General features: G+C 30.4%; 1 protein-coding gene across 1 annotated transcript; it reads left to right on the top strand.

The window, feature by feature from the left end:
• The first annotated feature begins 1,310 nt into the window (after positions 1-1,310).
• LOC122502374 lies at positions 1,311-2,347 on the top strand. The gene is made up of 2 exons (XM_043612394.1): positions 1,311-2,034; positions 2,313-2,347. Exons 1-2 carry the CDS (start codon positions 1,311-1,313, stop codon positions 2,345-2,347), a joined length of 759 nt encoding a protein of 252 aa, XP_043468329.1.
• The last annotated feature ends 22,212 nt before the right edge of the window (positions 2,348-24,559 follow it).

Raw genomic sequence — 24,559 nt, 5'->3', positions numbered from 1 at the left:
AGAAACAGAAAACAATTAGCTCCACAAATGTCAGCTATTGTAATTGCTCCAGACAGAACGAAGTCACAACAAGCCGAGTACCAGTCGGTGAGGAAAGCAATGACAGACCGTATGATGAACGGAGAAACGGACTTAGTCATCCACTATCGTCACGGAACACCTTTCATAACCAAGGCTCGCCTTCAACAAGCTGCACAACAAAACAAATAAAACCTAGCAATTATCACAAGTTTAACCTACAAATTTTTTATCAAAATTCGCGCGGCTTGAACACCAAAATAGATTTTCTAAAATGTTTCCCAGATTATTTTTTGTTCGAGATTTTTTGTTTAACAGAAACGTGACTAAAGCCGAACGTGAATTCCAATGAATTGTTTGATTCTAGTGTTTTTGACATTTACCGCAATGACAGACTACAGAAACGTGGAGGAGGGGTCTTGGTGGCAATCAACAATGAATTTCGATCTCAGTTAATCGATTGTTCTACAATAACAAAAGCGTGTCCGGACGTCAACGTTATTGGTCTTCTCATTTCAAAAATGACTTTTACTTTCATTATTATCACTATTTATATACCTCCGGAAATCTCTGTGGGAAATTTTTCATCAGTAATCAATGCATTTAAGTACATTGACATTTTAAATTCTTTTCCACTTATTGTTATTGGCGATTTTAATGTGCCTTCTTTTACCAAAAATAACGCTAAACATATAAATGATTCAAAATCTTTTTCTTTACATGAATTTAGCGCATTTTTCAATTTCTCACAAATCAATACAATTTACAATGAATATAATCGCATTCTTGACCTTGTGTTTACCAACATAAATAGTTCCACTGCTCATGTTTCTTTTCCACTCGTTCCTGAAGACACACACCATCCGGCCATTGCTATCTTTTCCCAACTCACCTCCACTCACAAATTTATTCCTTCTCAGTTTGTGACTAATGTAAACAATAATGACATTGTAAAATTTAACTTTCGCAAAGCGCGTTTAGACCTCTTATATGTGCATTTTTCATCGATTGATTGGTCTTCTCTTTTTAATCATGTTGATACCGAAGCTATATGTGAAATTTTCTTAAAAACTATTTTCGATTCTTTCCAACAATTTGTACCACTAAAAAATGCTAATCAACGAAATTGTCGACGTTACCCTCCTTGGTTTAATCAAAACATAATCAATGATATTCACATCAAAACCAATCTTTTGAAAAAACGAAAAAATTGTTCTAGTTACTATGAACCACAAATAGCATTACTGTCATCTACTATTCACAAAAATATTAGAAAAGAATATCGAAGTTACATGAAGAGAATAGAGCAGAACATATACGAGCACCCTAAAAGTTTCTGGTCATTTGTGAATAATACTAACAAAAAACCACCGTTACCTGACACAATGTTCTACAATAATCAATCACTAGATTCGCCTCAATTAATTGTTAACGCAATTGCTAACTTATTCGCTTCTATAAATTGTGGAATTTTTTTACAGACCCATCAATCTGTTAATTTCCAATCAATTTCTGATCAGGAAAACGTGACTGAATTTTTTACTCCAAACTTAATCATCAAGGCGGCTAAGTCTCTTAAATCAAATTCTACGGCAGGCCTTGACGGGATTCCAAGTTTTCTCGTGAAAGATTGCATAACTACATTAGCATTTCCATTATCTTACATTTTTAATATCGCTCTAAATACTGCTACCTTCCCGAGAGTCTGGAAGACCGCCAAGGTCATACCTGTTTTTAAATCTGGTGATAAGACCGACTGCAAGAATTATCGACCCATTGCTATTATTCCTAATTTTGCTAAAATTTTTGAATTTACTATTAAACAAACTCTTAATAATGCTATTAAGTCTATTGTCTCTGAGAATCAACATGGTTGTATAACGAAGAGATCAACCACGACTAACTTAGCAATTATAACGCATTTCATTACTAAATCCTTGCAGTTGGGATATCAAGTTGACGTGATTTATCTGGACTTTGCAAAAGCCTTCGATTCAATTGATCACACAATCCTAGGTAAAAAATTTGATTTGTTAAATATCCCGATAAATCTCAAACTTTTAATTCTCAACTACTTAAAGGACCGATCCCACAGAGTAGCCTCGGGAAACTACCTTTCTCCTCCCTTCGTCCCCACACGAGGCGTACCTCAGGGTTCCTCTCTGGGATCACCCCTTTTCACAGTTTACATTAACGACATAACTGACAATATTCAATCTTGTGCACTTATCTTTGCTGACGACCTTAAAATATTTCGTCGTATTAATTCTATTTTCGATGCAACTGCCTTGCAGGACGATCTTCATGCGATCTCGCTCTGGTGCACTGATAATAAACTTCCTCTAAATTATTCTAAATGTCATATCCTTTCTTTCAATAAATCGGGTTTCCCTTTTCTTTTTCCTTACACTATCGATAATATTCTTGTTACCAGAGTGACATCGACATGTGACCTTGGAGTAACTTTTACGTATGATTTGAGTTTTGAAGATCATATCTCTTCGATGGTCACTACACTCAACAAACGCCTCGGCTTTCTAATGAGATCATCAAAAAATTTTTCGAACATTAAAACTTTTACGCTATTATTTAATGCAATGGTCAGATCCCCTGCGGAGTATGCATCAGAAATATGGTCTCCTTATTTTAAAAAGTATTCGGAACAGATTGATAGGGTTCAGAAGCGTTTTCTTAAATTCTTAGTTTTCAAAAAAGACGGCAGATACCCGCCCAGAGGCTGTGATTATTTAATGTCGTGTCAGCGTTTTGATTATGTAACTTTGGAGGAAAGGCGTATAATATCGGTTGTATTATTTATTTTTAAGATTATCAGGTATTTCATTGATTGTCCGACGCTATTAAGCATGATTAATTTTAGACTACCTCGCATCTCGTCTCGTAGTAGTGAACCGTTTTATATAGCAAAAAAAGATCTACAGTTGATTAACAGAACCCCGATTTTTAGTGCATGCTTTCATATCAATCAACTTTATCAAGTAGACGGTTTCGATATTGATTTGTTTACAATGTCTCAATTAGAATTTAGTAAATATTTGAATAAATATGTTCTGTCATTGCGCGAAATTAGAAATTAAAAGTTTAATAATTGTTTTTTGCTATAGCACTATTTTAGTTATCCATTTATGGTCCTCTTTGGACTGCGGAGATATGTATTAAATAAATAAATAAATAAATAAGATGAAATGTCTTTTCGAGCAAATGTCCATTCGATCAAATGACTTTTCGATCAAATGTCTTTTCGAGCAAATGTCCATTCGATCAAATGTCTTTTCGGTTGGTCATCTAAACAAACTGTATTTTTCTTTTAACATAAACGAATGAACTTAAGACAATAAGCTGTAATTCTCAAAATTTTCGGCCAACTAGAAAACTTTGTAGTCAAACGTTCAAACACGAAATTATCCTGTGTGCTTATTACAGTCAAGACATTAACTGTTTTTCCGGAGCTTGCTCAGAATTAATCGATAATGAATTATTTACAGGCCACGTGGAGTCAGGGTCTTGTAGCCATTGTGGACCATTCCACCATATTGCATTATCTATTAATTGGGATGGTGTTAAACCCCGCGAAGCACAGTCAGCGGGATTATCTTTAGTATTTACGTATCGCCATTTAATCTCAGGAACAAGGGTTTGTACTTGGGATACCCAATTAGCTACAAATGTTCGCCACGTGGATGGATGTTTACTTAACCAATTAAGAGCAACCATAGAATCAGTCCATCCAAAAATATCTGAATTTATTATCCTCAAATCATTTTCTACTTTATTAATCAACTTGGTGAGTAATGCAGTCGCGCAGAGTTCAAGACGAGGGATTGTTATTTGTTTTAGTGGGGCTACCTTTGTTTTTGAAGATACTAGCTCCTCCGACGGCCGCAAGCGGCCGTCTACGGTGCTAGTTTTTATATGTCCATTGTCCAAGTCCATTATTTCATTAATAATAATATTCAAATTTTTTCAGTTAATAATTTGCTTATTTATATTTGAAATGTTGACGTTTTTTTTGACAATGCAAAATAAGATTTATTATGAGTACTTTCTCTTAACAAAAATTAAATTTATATATTCGCGCTCTTTTTAAATAACATACGACTGCAGCGCCACCTTCACATGTACAAACAATTTTAAAAACACCCTTCTATTAAGATTTTACATTCTCATTGCCCATTCTTTACTTCGATACTTTTCGATACATTCGACCTTTCCACTCCATGTCTTTTTTAAGAAAGGATACAAGTGTAATTATGGGCTTTTCATTATCATTTAAAACACGTATATATACTACAGCAGCGTAAGCCTTATTGGAAGCGTCTGCAAATCCGTGAATTTCATATATACTTTTTTTACTTCGACCAGTCCATCGGGGAATTGCAATTCTTTTTGCATTTTCAAGATTAAAGCAATAACTTTGCTGAATAACTGGAGATATCCATCCAAGTGGATCAAACTGTCGCGATATAACTGAAAGAATTGTACGTTTCGACCACTTATCAAATTTATCAATTTTTACAGATAATAAAAATTCATCGCAATCCGAATGCCAATGAAGTCCAAAAATAGCTTTATTAGAAGAATCATGATCAACTAAACTAATAATACTTTGATCATCATGTATTTGATTTTAATAAGACAGGATGATTAGCGTTAAATTTACGCAATGGAAACCCTCCCTTTTTTAATAATTGTATTAAGTCTTCCTTAACTTTTAATGTTTCTTTTACGGTATCATCACCAAAAAGAATATCGTCGACATAAACATTTTCTTTTAAGATTAAACTCGCTTCTACATAATTCCCTCCTTCATCTTCAGCTAACTGTTTTAAGACCCTATTGGCAAGATATGGCGCACAAGCCGTCCCATATGTAACTATTAATAACTGACAATGTTGAAGATTTCCATTAGGTTTTGTTCTACAAACAATTCGTTGATAATCAACGTCCATTTCGTCGACTAGAATTTGCCTAAACATTTTACATATATCTCCAGTCAAGACGAATTTGTAAGTTCGCCAACGAATTATTAAAGAAGTTATGTCATTATGTAACTTGGGACCTACCATTAATTGTTCATTCAATGAACTAACAGAGGACGTTGGACTTGAAGCATTAAACACTAATCGTACTGGTGTAGTAGAGCTGTTTTCTTTAATTATAGGATGGTAAGGTATATAAATAGGATGTGGAAAATTAGTTAGTAATGATGGATCTACCTTAATAGACCTCATATGATTTAGCTCTTCATATTCATTGAGAAAGTTGTAAAATTGTATTTCAAGATCCGGACTTTCTTTAAGATTACGTTCTGTTTTTAATAACATAGCCATGGCAGTGGGAAAGGAATATCCTAATAGAGAAAGAGCATTTTCCTTTATAGGTAGTCGCACAATATATCGACCTTCTAAATTACGAGTATGAGTATCACAAAAAAACTTTTTACACATTTGTTCCTCATCAGTTAGAAACTTTTGATTCTCAAACTCCTCTAAATGCCAAAATCGACTTAGTTCTTCTTGCCAGTCTGATATCTTGATACAATGTTGTGATAAAACTATGAAATTATAATTCGGATCTGATTAATTTACTGAACCTGATAGAATCCATCCTAATATAGTAGATTGTGCTATAGGGCTACCTACTAAACCTTTTTTTACTTCCCTCAATAATAGTAAACCGTAATATTCTGCCCCTATTACTATTTGAATCTCATCTTTACTAAAAGGCAAAGGATCATCGAGAAGAAGGTCGTGCAGATGTGTCCAATGTGGGGCTAACGTCTCTAAAAAAGGGACATATCCCGTTAACCTGGGTAGAACTAGAGCTGAGATTTTGATACCTTGGTGAGGATTGTATATTGATGAAATCATTATTTCTGCTCGTGACTTAACAGTACCTACGTAGGTTTTATCGATAGTTTCAACTGTTATGGATTCGGGGATCATTTTGATTTGAAGCATTTGAACTAACTTATTAGAAATAAATGTCACTTGAGAGCCCTGATCTAATAATGCACGAATAACAGTTTCACGTCCCTTTAAATCACACTGAAAAAGTTTTAGGCCGTTAGCTGTACTGGTTCTCTTAAAACGCCAGAACAAGTGTTTTCCTTCTGACCAGCACGTCAGACGTCCTTTTTCTTGACAGTAGACTTACTTTTTCAGTTCAACCGCCGTGCTGATAGCTATTTCCCTAAACCACAGAACAACGCATGCGCTGAAAAAGTATGTCAACTGTCTTAAAAAAGGACGTCTGACGTGCTGGTTGAAAGGGGAACTGGTTGTTTCGGAACCAGTACAGCCAACGGTCTAACATTTTTTTAGTGCACGTATTAAAATTTTCGCAGTGGGTAATAAACTAATAGGGGAGTTTTCTAGTCAAATTTTAGAAGAATTTAACGAGTGACTGAGTCTTACGTTGTCGTCATCTACTTTTGTAGACGATGAAGATGTAGAAGGAATTTCGATCTTGCTTTCCTTTTTTATAGAATTTTTTTTATTAGGGTTTCTAGTAAGAAGTATCATAGAATGATGTCGGCGTTTACAATGGATACAATCGTTTTCACTTGTACACTTTTGTGCAACATGTCCTTGTCGAAGACAATTAAAGCAAAGTTTGCGTTCTTTAACTAATTTAAATCTTTTTGAAACAGAGAGTTTTAAATTGATCACATCTACAAAGTAAATGTTTCCCACCGCACAAGCAACAATCGTCATTAGACAATGTGACGTTAAATGATTTTACTAAATTTGTAGATGTCTGATTTTTCTTTGTATGATTATTATTAGAACTGCAATTTTTTGTAGTAGTCAATATAGATTCAATGGCTTCTAATGTACGAATACGAGTGCTTAAAAATGAATCAAGTTGTTTATATGTAGGAAAGTCTTTCTCCTACATGTTTTTCCCATTCGATTAGTGAAAATTTACTTAATTTTTTGACTGTGATAACTACAAGTAAATCGTTTTCAATATCTCTGTCTAAATTTTGCAATGCTCGCATAATCTCTGCGGTAATATCGCGTAAATTCTTTAACTCAACAACCGAATCATTTTGAACTGATGGGATAGCTAAGAGTTTATTGATAAGTGAATTTATAATTACACGTTTATTTTCATATCTTTTGTTAAGCATTTCCCAAGCACTTAAAAAGTTTGCTTCCGTAATACTTAAGTGTCTCACAAGTTGTGCTGCTTGGTCAGTTAAACAAAATTTGAGATAATGTAATTTTTGTGTATCATGTAAATTAGTATTAGAAACTATTTAGGAATGAAAAATATCACGAAAATTAGGCCACTCAATATAATCACCAGAAAAATTAGGTATTTCAATTTTTGGTAATTTTACGAATCTAGTATTCTGAGATGTATCGCCAAATGAATTTGAGTGGCTACTTGTACTTTCATTATTTTTATTTTGACTCTTAATTTCAGCAATTGTTTTATTAAACTTATCTAAGATATCAAAATAAACGTTTTCTACTTCAACAAAATAATCATTAGAAAAGTATTCAATCAAAGACTTATCTGAATTTTTTGCAGCAACATTAATGGCCTTATCCAATGCTTCACATTTCTTTCAAAGCCCTTGAAGATGTTGGCGGCGGTCATGTATCATATCCACAGAAAACTCATCACTTTTTCGTTTTTTCAAACTTTCATAAAGTCTTGATATGCTTTGAATCACTGTGTCTTGCTCAATTAATAAGTCTTCCATTTTTACCAAAACACTCAATTTAATCCGGCTCGAAGGACCTTAATTATGTTAAAGAAAAACTTCAAAGAATTGAGAACAAATTTATTTTTAAAATTACACTTTATTCTACAAAAGTTACGACGAGACTGACTTTCTTCCTTTTCTGGATTTCTTAATTCGCCTCTTTCCTCTGGTTTTGACAATAGTTTTATACCTGGAAAAATAAAAAAACATTCCAGAGAGGGAGACCATACTTTCAGGTCATATTTATTTTTTATTAAGTTTCATAGACAATTACGGCTGTCTAGACATGCGCACAAGGGTGCAATGATATAACAAAACGAACAATGGGCAAGGGCCTCAATAAAAGTATACTAGACATGGGTCTATTATTTTTGAAAGTCTAAATACAATTTTATTAACTCAATGTTAATCCAATATTGTGGACAACGTAAATATATATACATATTATTTTTCATATGTAGAAATTAATACAGACAACCAAAATTAAACAAAATATTTTATTGAATTAAATACAACTTAATACATAATTCACTAACAGTAACGATCTCAAAATTTAAAATCTTAAAATGTTAGGGTGAAAGTCTTCTATAAAAAAAATCTGTCCTTTTAAAAAATCCAAATTGGCGGAACAAATGTGGTGCCTACATTGATTAAAAATGAAATTTTGCTTTGAATCTGGTGTGATTCCGCGAAACATAGCACTAGCAAAAAGAATGTAACACTGAGTATATATCGTCGCTTGGGGGAAAGACTGTGCCATTTCAGGCTAACAACGAAAAAGATGCTGTTGTGAAACACGCGTGAGCGTGCCGCGAAAAAAGTGCCTTTTCGGGTGAAAGATGAAGAAAATGCCTTTTCAGCAATGCAAAATATTTTTTCTTTTTCTTAGGTTGACAATACAATGACGCTCAGTAAATTCAATTGTTTATTTGATTTGATGAAAATTATTTCATTCAATGAAGAAGCAAATCAAATAAACAATGAGGCATTTCACGTCAGAAATATCACGATTTGCAAAGGGTCTGTCGATTTTCGCAAAACTTCGTGGGATTATAGTTCTATATAAGAGACTTATTTCCCCCAAATTTTTCAAAAAAAATTCAAAATTGTTGAAGATGCGCCATTTTGAATTTTAATATTAATTTTATAAAATTTTGAATATCTCGGAATATTGTTTCTGGATTTTTATGAAATTTACACATTTTTCAGGTCAAAGTATGTACTTTAATCCCACGAAGTTCTGCGAAAATCGACAGACCCTTTGCAAATCGTGATATTTCTGACGTGAAATGCCTCCAATTAACAATATTAAAGTCCGTATTCCGTTTGCATATATATATATTTTGTCTGTTCGCTTTTAGTATGTCTGTTCGTCGTTAGAGGGAGCAAAACGCCCCCCGCTGCGAGGGCTACTTGGAATTGAGTCCCGAGCTTGGACCCTCAAACCCTCATTAGGAAAAACTGCTAATGACTTTTTCTATAAAATATAAATTTTTTAAATTGTAACATTTTTTATTTTTCATTAACATAAATAAATTCCTTACTTTCTCACGATTTTATACATATGTTGTTTACCGAAAAAATGTTAAAATTAAAAGATTAAGTTAAATATTTATTTAATAATAAGTATGGTTTTTGGTATAGAGTTAACTTCATTCTATGTATCTGGAAAAATAATAAATTTTTTTAATTTTAACATTTTTTGGTAAACAACATATGTATAGAATCGTAAGAAAGTAAGGAATTTAATTATGTTAATGAAAAATAAAAAATGTTACTTTTTAAAAAATTTGTATTTTTATAGAAAAAGTCATTAACAGTTTTCCTTAATGAGGGTTTAAGGGTCCGAGCGATCCCCGCTGTGAGGGTTGCTCAGGACTCAGTTTTGACTTGGTGTGCCGTATGGTGGGGGAAGGCTTCTTTCCCTCACGGGACTAACTTGGACATCACTCCTTGTATGTAGTGTAGAGAGTTAACAATCGTGCTTCGTGAGTGGTATATTCATTTTTTGAATATATCACATTACTATTTGATATACTTTTTTTTATTTTGGATAACATTAGATATTTTCTTTTCTTTTTTTTGTATAATTTCTCTACAATTTGTAGAGAGTTAATTAAAGTGTTTCGTAAGAGGTATAGTTATATTTTTTTAAATATTATATTATCATTTGATATAGTTTTTTTAATTTTGAATTTAAAGGATAAAGAAATGGACATTTTTTTCTGTTTTGAATAACATTTGATTTTTTTTATTTAAAAGATAAGAAAAGAAATATTGGATAAAATTGAAATTTGGATATTGGATGAAATAAAAGATAAAAAAAGAAATATTGGATAAAATTGAAATTTGGATATTGGATAAAATAAAAGATAAAAAAAGAAATATTGGATAAAATTGAAATTTGGATATTGGATGAAATAAAAGATAAGAAAAGAAATATTGGATAAAATTGAAATTTGGATATTGAATGAAATAAAAGATAAGAAAAGAAATATTGGATAAAATTGAAATTTGGATATTGAATGAAATAAAAGATAAGAAAAGAAATATTGGATAAAATTGAAATTTGGATATTGGATGAAATAAAAGATAAGAAAAGAAATATTGGATAAAATTGAAATTTGGATATTGGATGAAATTGGAATTTAAAGTATTTAAAATTTAAAATGGATTAAAGAGAAATATATATATTGGATGAAATTGGAATTTGATGCATTTAAAATGGATTAAAGAGAAATATATTGAATGAAATTGGAATTTGACGTATTTAAAATGGAATAAAGAGAACAAGTTGTTCATTTCATGATCATTAGGCTTCCTCAATATAATATATACCAATCGTTTAATTATTTATTTTAGAATAATTATTTTAAAGTGTTAAGATAAAATTTCAAAAAATACAAAATTTCAATTTTTTGTGAAAAATTAAAATATTTATTAATTCTATAAATTTGGATAAAATATATACTTTATATATACATGAATCGATTCGTTTTTATGTCAGGAATGCAATTTTGCCAAGAATTAATAAAAATTTTAATATAGAAAAAAGTTATTTCAAAAAATCCAAAAATTAATTTTTTCAAAAATTAAAAAATTGTTGAAAAAAATTTTTTTAGATATTTTTGAAAATCCTTCTGTCTGATTTTTGGTATTCGTGACCGTAATACACCTACAAAATTTTATCAAAATCCGTCAAGACGTGTAAGAGAAAATTTGTCCACAAGAATCGGTGACATACACACACACACACATACACACACATACACACATACATACACACATACATCCGGACATTTGTTTCTCTCCACGAATTATATATACTACACTTGAAAATTTGTAAAAATAATTGATTCTAAAAAATTCGGAAATCGACATCACTATAATAAAATTGGAATTTGACGAATTTGAAATAGATTAAATAGAATATATTGGATAATATTGAATTTAGGCTTATTGGATATGTAAATCGGATGAATTTGGAATTTGACGAATTTGACGAATTTAAAATATATTAAACAGAATATATATTGGATAAAATTGAATTTAGGGCTTATTGGATATGTATATTGAATAAAATTGGAATTTGACATATTGAAAATGAATTAAATAGAATATTGGTTGTTGAATTCAAAAGCATTGTTTTATGGGTTAAATATGATTTGATTGGTTAAATATTGATATGTTGGTTAAATAATTAAATATTGGATAAAATTGGAATGTGGCTTATTTGAAATGGAGTAAATACACTTTATTAGTTGAAATCTTGAATATTGTTTTATGAGTTAAATATTGGTTGGTTTGTATTATTGATATAGGAGACAATGATTTTGTAAGAATTTATAAAATTGTGATGTAGAAAATATAAATTGGGAAAACGTAATTATTATTATCAAAACCTACAAATTGGAATTAAAATTAGATTAACAAGAAAATATTGATTAAAAAATGTCGAGAATAGAAGGACATGTTAATTTAAGTGCTAGAGAATATAGAGAAATACTTAATAATAAAAAAATGTTAAGTGATAATCATATTTATGAATTTGGAAAAATTTTGGAAAGAGAATCAAATTCTATGTTTAGAATGCAAAGTACTTTATTTGTAAATGAAGATCTGCTTGAATATATTAGACCTATTGGAGAAGGCGAAAAACATATTCAAATACTATTTAGTGGTCATAATAAGAGGGGTCATTGGATTTGTACGTATTATGATGGAGTAAGAATTTATATTCCTTGATAAATTTTACATCCGTTTTCATTTATTTTGTTGTAATAAATTTTACGAGGCCTTATGCGGTTTAAATAATTTTATTTATTTTGACGACGTTCCGATACATTGAGTATCCTTTTCAGGTCAAATAATTGAAAATAAAAAACAAACAGTCGTTCCGTCATTTCATCGAAAAAACAAAAGAAAACAGAAACACCTCATAAACAGGGTTTCCATTTATTTATTATTATTATTATTATTATTTTTTTCGATGAAATGACTGAACTACTGTTTGTTTTTTATTTTCAATTATTTGACCTGAAGAGGATACTCAATGTATCGAAACGTCGTCAAAATGAATAAAATTGTTTACACCGTATAAGGCCTCGTAAAATTTATTACAACAAGAATTTATATTTTTGATAGTCTTAATGAAAAATGTCTGAATGGAGATCAGTTGAATTATTTAAGTAGATTATATCCTTTTAAGCCACCAGTAGTTTTTGTTACTGTTGATCAACAACCAATGGGTAGTGTTGAATGCGGAGTAAATGTAATAGCATTTGCAATATCATTATTTTATAATGTTATGCCAAACACTGTTAATTACGAAAGCATAAATAACAAAATGAGGCAGCATTTAAAAAATGTTTTAAGATAATCGTCTATGTCAGTTTTCAGAGATGAGAAGATCGAATATGAGACATTCGATTGTAGAGTGTGATTAGAAGCGTCTTTTGAAATATGAAAAAACAAATTCTTATAATTTTTTAAAGGCACACCCTTGGAATAATGTAAATAATAATAAAATTGTAACAATGGAGCAGTCAAAGGATAAGTGTTCTTTGAATAAAAAAAATTATAATAATTTTAATTCAATTAGTAATAATGATAATAGAGGCTGTAGAATTGAGCACTCCAAAAGTAAATTAACAATATTAAAGTCCGTATTCCGTTTGCATATATATATTTTGTCTGTTCGCATTTAGTTTGTCTTTTCGCCGTTAGAAGGGACATAGAGCCACCCGCTGCGAGGGCTACTTGGAATTGAGTCCCGAGCAACCTTCATAGCGGGGGTCGCTCGGATCCTTAAACCCTCATTAAGGAAAACTGCTAATGACTTTTCTATTAATAATGAAAAATATAAATTTTTATATAGTAACATTTTAACTTTTAAATTAACATATTTAAATTCCTTACTTTTTTACGATTCTATACATATGTTGTTTACCAAAAAAATGTTAAAATTTAAAGATTAAGTTAAATGGTATTTGCTTCAAATACTGCATATATTGGGTCAAATAGCATTAAAGTGATTTAGATAAAACCTATGTGAAACAGTAAATATTTATTTAATAATAGGTATATGGTTTTTGGTAGAGTTAACTTCATTCTATGTATCTAGAAAAAATAATTAATTTTTTTAATTTCAACTTTTTTTTGGTAAACAACATATGTATAGAATCGTGAGAAAGTAAAGAATTTAAATATGTTAATGAAAAATAAAAAATGTTACTATTTAAAAAAATTATATTTTATAGAAAAAGTCATTAACAGTTTTCCTTAATGAGGGTTTAAGGGTCCGAGCGATCTCCGCTGTGAGGGTTGCTCGGGACTCAGTTTCAACTTGGTGTGCCGTATGGTGGGGGAAGGCTACTTCCCCTCACGGGACTAACTGGGACATCTCTCCTTGTATGTACACTGAAAGAATTTTTGGGGAGGCTGCTGACTTTTAATGTCCGAAATTAGTGCCCCTTGTTTAGGGCTCGCAGCCCACCTCAAAAAAGCGAGCATCTACTCCCGAAAGGTGAGCTGCTGCCCCTGAGGAGTTGCTGCTTACCTTTCGGGAGTAGATTCTCGCCTTTTTCAGGTTGACTGCGAGCTTGAGGCAGCGAGCTCTAGCGGCACTAATGTAAAGCCTGCAGCCTCCCAAAAATTCACATTCACTTCACATTCACTTCACATTCACTTTCACTTCACTTTCACTTCACTTTCACTTCACTTTCACTTCACATTCACTTTACATTCATTTCACATTCACTTCACATTCACTTCACTCCACATTCACTTCACTTCACTTTCAATAGCAGGATTTTTCCGTGCCAAACTAGCTCTAACTATTCTTGACCTATGGGGGAGTACGGAACCCATATTTAAATTTTTCTTAAATTTTGTGAAACAACGTGAATTTAATTGAAAATAAATACGATATTCGTGTTCAGCAAGAATATATTAAAGCGTGATTAAGATTACGTTGACATTTTAAAAAAATAGGTGTTTTATAAAAATAAACTCCTAACTTCGCAAATGGTGGCAGATTGACTTCTAATTTTTACTATCATCTGTTAGGGGTCGTCCATAAGCCACGTAGCCCCATTTTTTGGGAATGTTGACCCTCCCCCCGTAGTACGCTATTACATGTAGGGGAGAGTGGGGCAAGACGGGATACTTAAGGTTTAAAGCGCAAAAAAAACGAAAATTATCGAATATATACTTTATTATTATTTTTAATTATCATTTTTGGAAATCAGTCTTTCGTAAAAAAGGCGTACAAAGGCTATCTGTTTCTTAAAAAAGCTTATAATTAATAATATTGAAAAAATTGCAAATCTCCCCATCTTGCCCCACCGGCGGGTAAGATGGGGTACTAACAAAAAACAACCTATTTCTGTCGACAAATTTTACAAGTAAAAGTTGCATCTTCATCTTCATGCATAACTGCAGTGAGCCCATTGGCCGCAGACAAAAAAAAGCAGCCCAGCCTTAATTTGAGTCTAAATAATAACCATTGCAATAGAGACAAGGTGTATTTTCCACTTTACCATCGCTAATTGATGATTTAACCTGACAAGCTTTTTTCTTTTTGGTCACTCTTATTTTATTCAGTCTTGATTTTAGTAGTTTTCTTAACTTCTCTTATTTCTCTTTTTTTTGCTTAATTTGTGAACCCCGTCTTGCCCCACTCTCCCCTACCCCATCTTGCCCGCACCTACGAAATTTAATAAAACGATTAATTACTGCAATTTACGATTCAACAAAGAAAAAAAACATATGCTTCTCTTCTTCTGTAACCCTTGACAGTTAGAAAAAAATTTATACAGTTCATTAACTGTTATTATTAAATAATAAACGCCTCCTAAAAAAAGTGAAAAAATGACAAGAAAATCGTCGAAAACAGTTTTTTTAGTAAAACAGATAAAAGATTTGTTCTCATGGCTTTTTGGTTTTATAAACAAGAAACTATCGTCTCGGTGCAGTATTATGTAAAATATAATCGCGATTGGTTAATTCGTTTGTTAAATAGGGCCGGTACCCCGTCTTACCCGCTACCCCGTCTTGCCCCACTCTCCCCTATTAGCGCCATTTTTTCCCTTTGTCGTAGTCAATTGCTTGACCCCCCTCCCCTTCAAGAGGTTACATGGTTTATGAATGGCCCCTTAGTGTTAAGACACGAAAATATCATGAATGTTTTAACGTTTAACATATTTCTTAGAATTGTTAAAATTTCGACATCCATTCTTACATTTGTGGAACGCTATCAGATTTAATTTTCTAAATATTATTCAAAAAAAGAATGAAATTAGTGTGAAAAATACTTAATTGAAGTATTATTGTTTCTGTTTGACGATAATGGTTACTATTTAGAAATATGATACAAACCTTTTTAAATAAACGGTTTATGAGAAATAGTATTCAATATTATGATTTGTATATTTTATGAAGTAGACAGAAAATTTTCCAATAATTGTTAAGTAATTACTATATAAGACTATGTAAAAATTATGCATAATTTGTTAATTTTTTTTAAAATGATATTGAATGCATTGGGTACTATTAATTAAAATTATTGCAAAATTTATTTATTTTCTTACATTATTTTTAAGATAATCAGGGTTCTTATGTTATGGCAGTTGCGCCCAGCAAGTATTCACGCGCGTTTGTTTTAGCTAGTATAATTTATTTTTCGTCATTGTATTGCTAACCTAAGAATAAGAGAAAAAAATGTACATCTCTCAAAAGTCATTTTCTGCACCTTTTACCCGAAAAGGCATTTTTTTCTCGGCACGCGTGAAACGGCATCTTTTTCGTTGTTAGCCTGAAATGGCACAGTCTTACCCCAAAGCGATGCTATGTTTATGAGGTCGCTGATTACGAATCTGAAGTCAGATTTTAAAAATTCAATATGGCGGATCCAACATGGTAGTCGAATTTTGAAAAATTCATTCCATTTCCTGAAACTTGTTACTCGGGGGTTTTTAAGATCTCTGATTACGAATCTGAAGTCAAATTTCCCAAAATTCAAAATGGCGGTCAAGTATAAAAAAATTTATTCGATTTATTTGAAACTTGTTACTCGGGGGGTTTTTAGGATCTCTAATTATGATTTTTGAGTCAGATTTTCAGAATTTAAAATGTCGGATCCATTATGGCAGTCGAATTTGGAAAAATTCATTCGGTTTTCCTGCAACTTGTTATATTTAGGGGTTTTCAGGGTCGCTGATGGCCAATCTGGCGGCAGATTTGTAAAATGACTTGATTTTTGTATCTTGCAATGCATTTGTCTGCTGTAATAAAGAAATGTCATGTTAATAGATTTATTTGGTCCAATTTGTTTATATCTTGCGATTAATGTTATTTATTATATAATGTATTATTACATAGAGTTTAATATTTTTTATATTATATGTTGTTTAATTTTAATTAACCCATTAACGCCCAAATGACCAAAATTTTTACTTGGACTTCAATACACGATTTGAAGTATTTATAGACAATAAATTTTAGCAGCAATGAGATGTAGGGGGTTTTGGGAGTCGCTCTTTTAGATTCTGGGGTCAAAATAGCGATTTGATCAACAGAAAATCCAATATGGCGGCTATTTTGAAAAAAAGCACAAAAAAATAAGTACATTTTTTTAAAAATATTTTTTTTTAGATCTAAAAAAGTGTTTGAAACCTTTCTTAAGTATGCCACTGGTGGGAATAATTGTTGTACTATCAAAATATAAAATAGAGAAATTCTGATTTCAATATAGCGGATTCAAAATTTTGAAAAAGTAAATGCATTATGGGAAAAAAATCATAATTAATACCAACATTCAAAAAGTTTGCAAATTCGAATAAAAATGAATATTCGGGGTTTTCGGGGTCGCTGATGACGAATCCGATGTCATTTTTTAAAAATTCAAAATTGTGGATCCAATATGGCGGACATTTTTTTTTTAATTTTTGGATTCGCTTGAAAATGTCACTCCGGGGTTTTAGAGGTCGCTGATGACGAATCCGACGTCAAATTTTAAAAATTCAAAATGGCGGATCCAATATGGCGGACATTTTTTTTTAAATTTTGAATTCGCTTAAAAATTGTCACTAGAGGGTCTTAGGGGTCGCTGATGACGAATCCGATGTCAATTTTTAAAAATTCAAAATGGTAGATGGACATTTTTTTGAAAAATTTTTGAATTTGCTTGAAACTTGTCACTCGGGGATTTTAGGGATCGCTGATAACGAATCCAATGTCAGTTTTTAAAAATTCGAAATAGCGGATCTAATATGGCATATTGTGGAGATCCACTTCACCCATGAACTTATTGGAAAGGTGAAATGCGTTAGGAAATTTCAATAGAATTTAAATTTTTGCTTTCTCTCTCTCTCTCTCTCTTTATAGCTGTTCTATGAAACCGGCATTTGTAAAATTTGTCCTACTTATATGATAAAAACAACACGTGGTGAGAGTTGGAAACGCTAATAACATAGCGGCTAAGAGACGAAATCAAAATGTTCTGACTGAAATGTTTCAAATGGATCCAAAAAATTTTTAAAAAATGTCCACCATATTGAATTTACTATTTTCAATTTAAAAAAACTGACATCGAATGCCTCATCAGCGACACCAAAAACCCCCGAGAAACATGTTTAAAGCGAATCCAAAAATATTTTTTTAAAATGTCCGCCATATTGGATCCGCTATTTTTAATTATTAAAAATTGACATCGGATTCGTCATCAGCGACCCCTAAAACTCCCGAGTGACAAGTTTCAAGCAAATTCAAAAATTTTTTTTAATGTCCGCCATATTGGATCCGCTATTTTGAATTTTTTAAAATTGACATCGGATTCGTCATCAGCGACCCCTAAAACCCCCGAGTGTCAAGTTTCAAGCGAATTTAAATTTTTTTTTTTAAAATGTCCGTCATATTAGATCCGCCATTTTAAATTTTTAAAAATTAACATCGGATTCGTCATGAGCGACCCCTAAAACCCCGGAGTGACAAGTTTCAAGCGAATCCAAAAATTAAAAAAAAAATGTCCGCCATTTTGGATCCGAAATTTTGAATTTTTAAAAACTGACATCGGATTTGTCATCAGCGACCCCGAAAACCCCCGGTATTCATTTTAAAACGAATTTTCAAACTTTTTAAATGTTGGTGTAAATTTTGATTTTTTTTACCATAATGCATTTACTTTTTCAAAATTTTGATTTCTCCATCTTGAAATCAGAATTTCTCTATTTTATATTTTGAAAGTACAACTATTTTGCCCACCAGTGGCATACTTAAGAAAGGTTTAAGAAAATTTTTTAGATCTGAAAAAAATATTTTTAAAAAATGTAGGGAAGAGTGGGGCAAAGGCGCTAGGCTTACATTTATCGATGTATATTTTTTAAATTAGGCAATTAATTTATGCGGTCTTTGTTTTTCATTATTCTAAAACTAATCAACAAGAAATTTTAATAGTTGTTGTTTAGTATATTAAAATTATAAATACATTATTTAATGAAATTTAAAAACAATGCAAAAAATGCCTTTGCCCCACACGCTGGGGCAGCGACGTTTTCGCTTATATTTCTAAAAGAAAGCATTCATAAGCCTTAAAAAAATTAACAAGTGATATTTATTAGTATAATATTTACGAAACATAAGGTTAACAACATATTATTAAAAGAATTAAACTATTTAAATAAAAAATAAAAACTTTTAGTGATTTTAACCTTATATTGTGAACTAATACATATAAAATTCGAATATTCAATTGTTTTTAACCAAATTATGTTCAAAATTGCCTTTGCCCCACACAACAAACTTTTTTTTTACTTTGAATTTAAAATATTTACATACAAAATGTAACTAAAACACCACGCCAGTTGTGTAGAGAAATATTTAATTTATTTACATGTTATGTTTTTAAAAATTAAATACTTAAACTTATATTTTAAAAAATAAAAGTTTGTTAAGTAAAATTATCATTTTATTTTTGCAAAACAATTTTTTTGTTATATTTCTTAAAATATTTGATATTTTTAGGTCTTTCTTTTTTCAATCAATTAGTCTGATTGCATTGCAACTTAATTTTTAATACCAATTGGAATAGACAGAAAATAAAGGAGATATTTTAAAAAACATCTTTGCCCCGTATAGCGCCTTTGCCCCACTCTCCCCTACTTATATTTCTGTGTTTTTTCAAAATAGCTGCCATATTGGATTTTGTGTTGATCAAATCGCTATTTTGACCCTAGAATCTGAAAAAGCGACCCCCAAAACCCCCTACATCTCATTGGTGCTAAAATTTATTGTCTATAAATACTACAAATCGTGTATTGAAGTCCAAGTAAAAATTTTGGTCATTTGGGCGTTAATGAGTTAAATCAGTTGGTAATTGTCGTTTGACGAAGAAATTTTTTCTCATCATAGCAGGAACATGTCCTTGAGTATCGATATTCTAATTTTTTTAAAAATGTCTAGTTTTAAATGTTTGTAAACTTTATAATTTAACAACAATTTTAATTTGTCCGAATAATCGAAAACCCGAATAATGAGGGTCCGTAAAATAGGATTAAAATTTTTTGAAATTACACAATAAAAATTATAAAAGGAAACAAAATGTCTCATGGTAAAAGTGCTTGTGATGCTATTGGTTCTATTTTGAAAAGAGCAGCCACTCGAGCTAACCTACATGCTGAACCATCAGAAGCAATTTTGATAACTCAAGATTTAGACAAATGGGCATAAAATAAATTTTTTAATATGAAAATTCCTTATTTTAGAAAACAAATGCATTGCAAGATACAAAAGAAAATGGTGAAAAGATTCTTAAAAACTTCAATAAATAATATTCAAAGTGGGCAAAGCTACAAAAATAGCATTGTCTTTAATCAGACTTTATCTGTTGTTTGATCTACCATTCCATAAAAGTTGCAGGTATACCGAATGAATTTTTCCAAATTCGACTGCCATATTGAATCCGTCATTTTGAGTTTCGAAAATCTGACTCCAAATCCATAATCAGAGGACCTGAAAACCCCTGAATAACAAGTTTCAGGTAAATGGAATGAATTTTCTTCTTGCGCCTGCTATGTTTCGCGGAATCACACGACATTCAAAGCAAAATTCTATTTTTTGTTTTTGATAAAGGACATTCTTACGATTATTTTAAGACTTTAAGTTTTGAGATCGGTCGCATAGAATTTTGGTCAACCTACTGATCCCGTGGAATGTCCCAAATATATAATAAACTCTTATTCTTTACATCAAGAATTCATTAATAATGTTCTTTTAATGGTAATGCTTCCTTCACGAGGAAGGAAATTTTCTTGCTGATCGTAATGAGGAAGAAAAATGTTCATTTAATGAACACAACTTGTTTTACTTTGTTATATTGATGACATTGTCTACCCTGTAAAATTTGGAGATATTTTTTATATTAAGGGGAGGTTCTCATTGCGGAGGCCAAAATAAACACAAACTTTGACAATTTTTTGCGAGGAACGGCTATGACTTAACGATGTAATTTTTTTTTCTAAATAAAGATACTTTCTTGAACTTTTAAAATATATATTTCATTTTAAAAAAAAATGCAAAATGGCGGCCAATATGGCGCATCTAGAAAATAATGTTTTATTAAATAGGGAAAACGGTGGGCATTCTATACTGCGCAATTTTTAGTCTAAAACAAAAACTCAAAAATTTTTATAAAGGTGACATCCTAAAGAATAGGTTATACCTAAAAAATAGTTAAAAAGTTAATAAAATGTCAAATGGCGAACACATTTTTAAAAAAACTGCGTTTTTGCATTATTTTTCCATATTTGACCTCTTGTAAAAATCTCTATTGTTAACAATTTTATCATATTATAGGTATAACCCCAGTAGAATTTAGTTACCTTTAATTAGCCGCAAACCCGAAGTTGATTGATTAAATAGTTTAGACGCTACGATGCCCACCAGTTTGAAAAATCTTGTTTCGAGAAAACCGCGTTTAAAGTTTGAGAAACATTTTTGTGCAATAATTTTATTCTTTGCAATTCTTTGTTCAATTTGCGTATATGATAAATATCTATAGGTATTTAGGGTCGCTTTTTACGATTCTGAGGTCAGATTTGCAAAATTTTTAAAAATTGATTCGATTTGCCTGACATTTGTTACTCAGTGCTCGGGACGGCGGTGAGTTCAAGACTCCATAAAAACGAAAATATTCTTCGGATCAAAAAATCGCTATACACACATATTCTACATATATATAGCTTTAAAAAAATACAATAAAAAAGAAATCAATTTTTTTGACTCCCGCAATGGGAACCTCCCCTTAATGTTCTTAAAAAACATTCATACATATTGTTACCGCTTTTAGGAATTTCGATTAACCGCAAAATTGCATCCACAACCTCTTTTTATTTGTTTCTGTAAAGTAACCGAACTGCATTTTTTTCGTAATCTCAAGATATTCTCTTTCATGTATTTTTCAATAAAAATATAAAATCTTTACAATGAAATGTAATAAACATTTATACTCTGTCAATAGTGACTGATGATTATAAAATGTATTTAGATTCTCTTGCAAATAAAAACTTTTAAATAACAAGTTGTTCATTTCATGACCATTTAGCTTCCTCAACATATAAAATATAAATTCGTGACGTAATTCACTTACAAAATTCTATCAAACTCCATCTAAACATATGTATAAAATTACATTCATCCCATAAAATCGTGCTAAATAAATTGATTTGTAAATAATTTTATTACGAATATACTAATTATCATTTACTTTTACAGCCATTTTTAAGATGCTTGATTGGCTACCTCCTCGCGGTGCATCTTGGAAACAATATCATTAAATTCTTTATTTCAAGCTTTATTAAACAATTTCAATAAATTCAAAAAATTAAAAAATTTTAAATGTACTTTGATGATATTGGCTAAAATCCAATCAAACATATAAAATATTTACTAAAGTTAATAATATATTCATTACTTCATTTTAGGTACAAATCTCCATGAAAACCAAATTATGATTTTTCAAAAGCATAACAATCAAAGCATACATTCTTCTTAAGGAAATTTCTTTTTGATGCAGCAAGATATATTCATAAATTAAATGTAATTATATTGCGGTTTGCAAACTTTTGCAATTCGAAATGATTCGAATTTTCTGTTGTCGAGTCGATTAATGTTCGGTTCGATTAAATACACACCTCTATTTCATATGCAAATTGCTTCTTTTTTTATGATAGAATAATCATTTAAAAATATTAATATTGAATAAATTATGAAAAAATACAAAATTTGAATTTTTTGTGAAAAAAAAAAATTTCTATTAATTTTATAAATTTTGATAAAAAATATACTTTGTATACATCAATCGATTCGTTTTCTTGTCAGGAATGTAATTTTGCGAATAATTAATTAAAATATTAACAGATAAAAAAATTATTTACAAAAATACAAAAAAAAATTTTTTTTGAATTTTAAAAAAATTGTATAAAATTTTTTTTTTAGATATTTTTGAAAATCCTTGTGTCAGATTTTAGGTATTAATGACTGCAATAAACCTGCAAAATTTCAAGACAATCCATCAAAATTTGTTTGAGATAATTTGTACACAATTTTTGTGACATACACATACACACACATACACACACATACACACATACATCTGGACATTTGCTCAGAATTGAATATACATATGTTATAGATGAAAATGAGTCTATATAACCTTCTTTTGAAAAATTGAAAATCGTCACGAATGCAAAGCTTCCTTATGAGGAAGCAAAAAATGAATAAAACAAAATATTACCAGGTTATGAGAAAAAATGCAGTTCGGTTACTTTAGAGGAAAAACTGGATAGAGGTTCTTTTAGAGGACCAACGTGAGAGTGATTAGTTTTGCACGGAGGTATCGAAATACACTATAGTTAATTAGTAGTATGACGTAGTAAATCCGTCAAGGATATTTTTCTTTTTTTCTTAATTTAAATTTCGCGCACTAAATTTTGATTTAAGGAGACGACAAAAAGTATATGTGTAAGATAGTTAAATTTTGATTGTCATAGAGTTGACTTGGGTGAGAGACCGAAAGAGAGTACTTTTTAGTATTTTTGTAAAGTGAAAGAGAATTGATGTGTGATTCAATAAATAAAAATTGAAAAGTTTATTTTGTGTGACACTTTCTTGGAGATTATCCCATATAAACTAAAGGATTAATTTGACAAGGAAACAAGTAAGTAGAATCTTGTTTGGAAGTTGTGTCTCAAGGGTTAGATTTTCCCTTACTAATTTTTCCCAACGGAATCTCCTTTGGGGTTATCATTTTTGACTAATAAAGAAACGTTGACTTGAATATTGATTGATTACTATTTCTTAAAATATTGTTTTTGTTAGTTTTTTAATAATTAAACTAACTGTCGTCTGACATGCCATGTTCGGTGTTAAATTTGATTTTTGACGAATAAGGGAAATAATAATTTATTTAATTTTGCATAATCTTAGATTTATTATTAAAAGAACCGTCATAGTACATATGGGCAATTCCACGCAAGATTTACCTATGACCTTGAGAATTCGGTTAAACATATTTTTTTCTCAATCTATATGGAAAAAAAAGAAATACGTGTTTTTTTAATTTTGTTTAATCGCCCAAATTTTCGAGTTATGAATTTTCGAAATTTTTGATTTGTAACTGTAGACATATTTTCAGTAGCTTATAAGTCTGAAAATATTGAGTTTAGAAAAAAATTGTCAAGCAATGAAAGTTTTAGTTTTCTTTCAACTTTTAAGAAATATAAAAAAAAAAATTTTTTTTAAATTTTTTATTAAAAAAATTTTTTTTTTAAATTTTTTATTAAAAAAAATTTTTTTTTTATAAACAAATTAATTTTTTTTACTTTGGACCCTTTTTTTTAAATTTATTTATACCTTATAATATACAGAAGATTTTCCAAAAAGTTTTGGAGTGGGCCGACGCGTTTAATGAGTTGTACAAAATTTTCAAAAATCACGTGCAAGGTTTGCTCGCGTTCTACGAAACGCTTCACAATGGAATTTTTTTACAATTTACTTTTCAAAAAATGTCTACAGACTAAAATTTTTAATCGATTCGAGTGTTTTTTGTTTTAAATAAAAGGAGAACAATTTCTGAAGATATCTCTCCATGCAAACCTAAGAATCTTCAATTGTTTATAATTTTTTTTTAAAATAAAAAGTTAAGAAATTAATTGTGTAGTTTCCTTTAAAAATGAAAGTTTATTTTCTTATTTTGCTACTACACATATCCTAAATCAGATTCAATTAATATAATATACGACCACCAAA

Source organism: Leptopilina heterotoma, unplaced genomic scaffold (assembly GCF_015476425.1).
Source record: "Leptopilina heterotoma isolate Lh14 unplaced genomic scaffold, ASM1547642v1 Lhet_228, whole genome shotgun sequence".
NCBI classification, from domain to species: domain Eukaryota; kingdom Metazoa; phylum Arthropoda; class Insecta; order Hymenoptera; family Figitidae; genus Leptopilina; species Leptopilina heterotoma.
The sequence above is the reverse complement of the archived record's forward strand: the minus strand, read 5'-3'. Positions and strand labels throughout refer to the sequence as shown.

Bases quoted from the DNA above. Each gene is read 5' to 3' on its own strand.
- LOC122502374 (XM_043612394.1), top strand. From the start codon at position 1,311: ATGAAGAGAATAGAGCAGAACATATACGAGCACCCTAAAAGTTTCTGG. The intron at 2,035-2,312 runs GTAAAAAATTTG...ACTGCCTTGCAG, and splicing joins AATTGATCACACAATCCTAG to GACGATCTTCATGCGATCTC.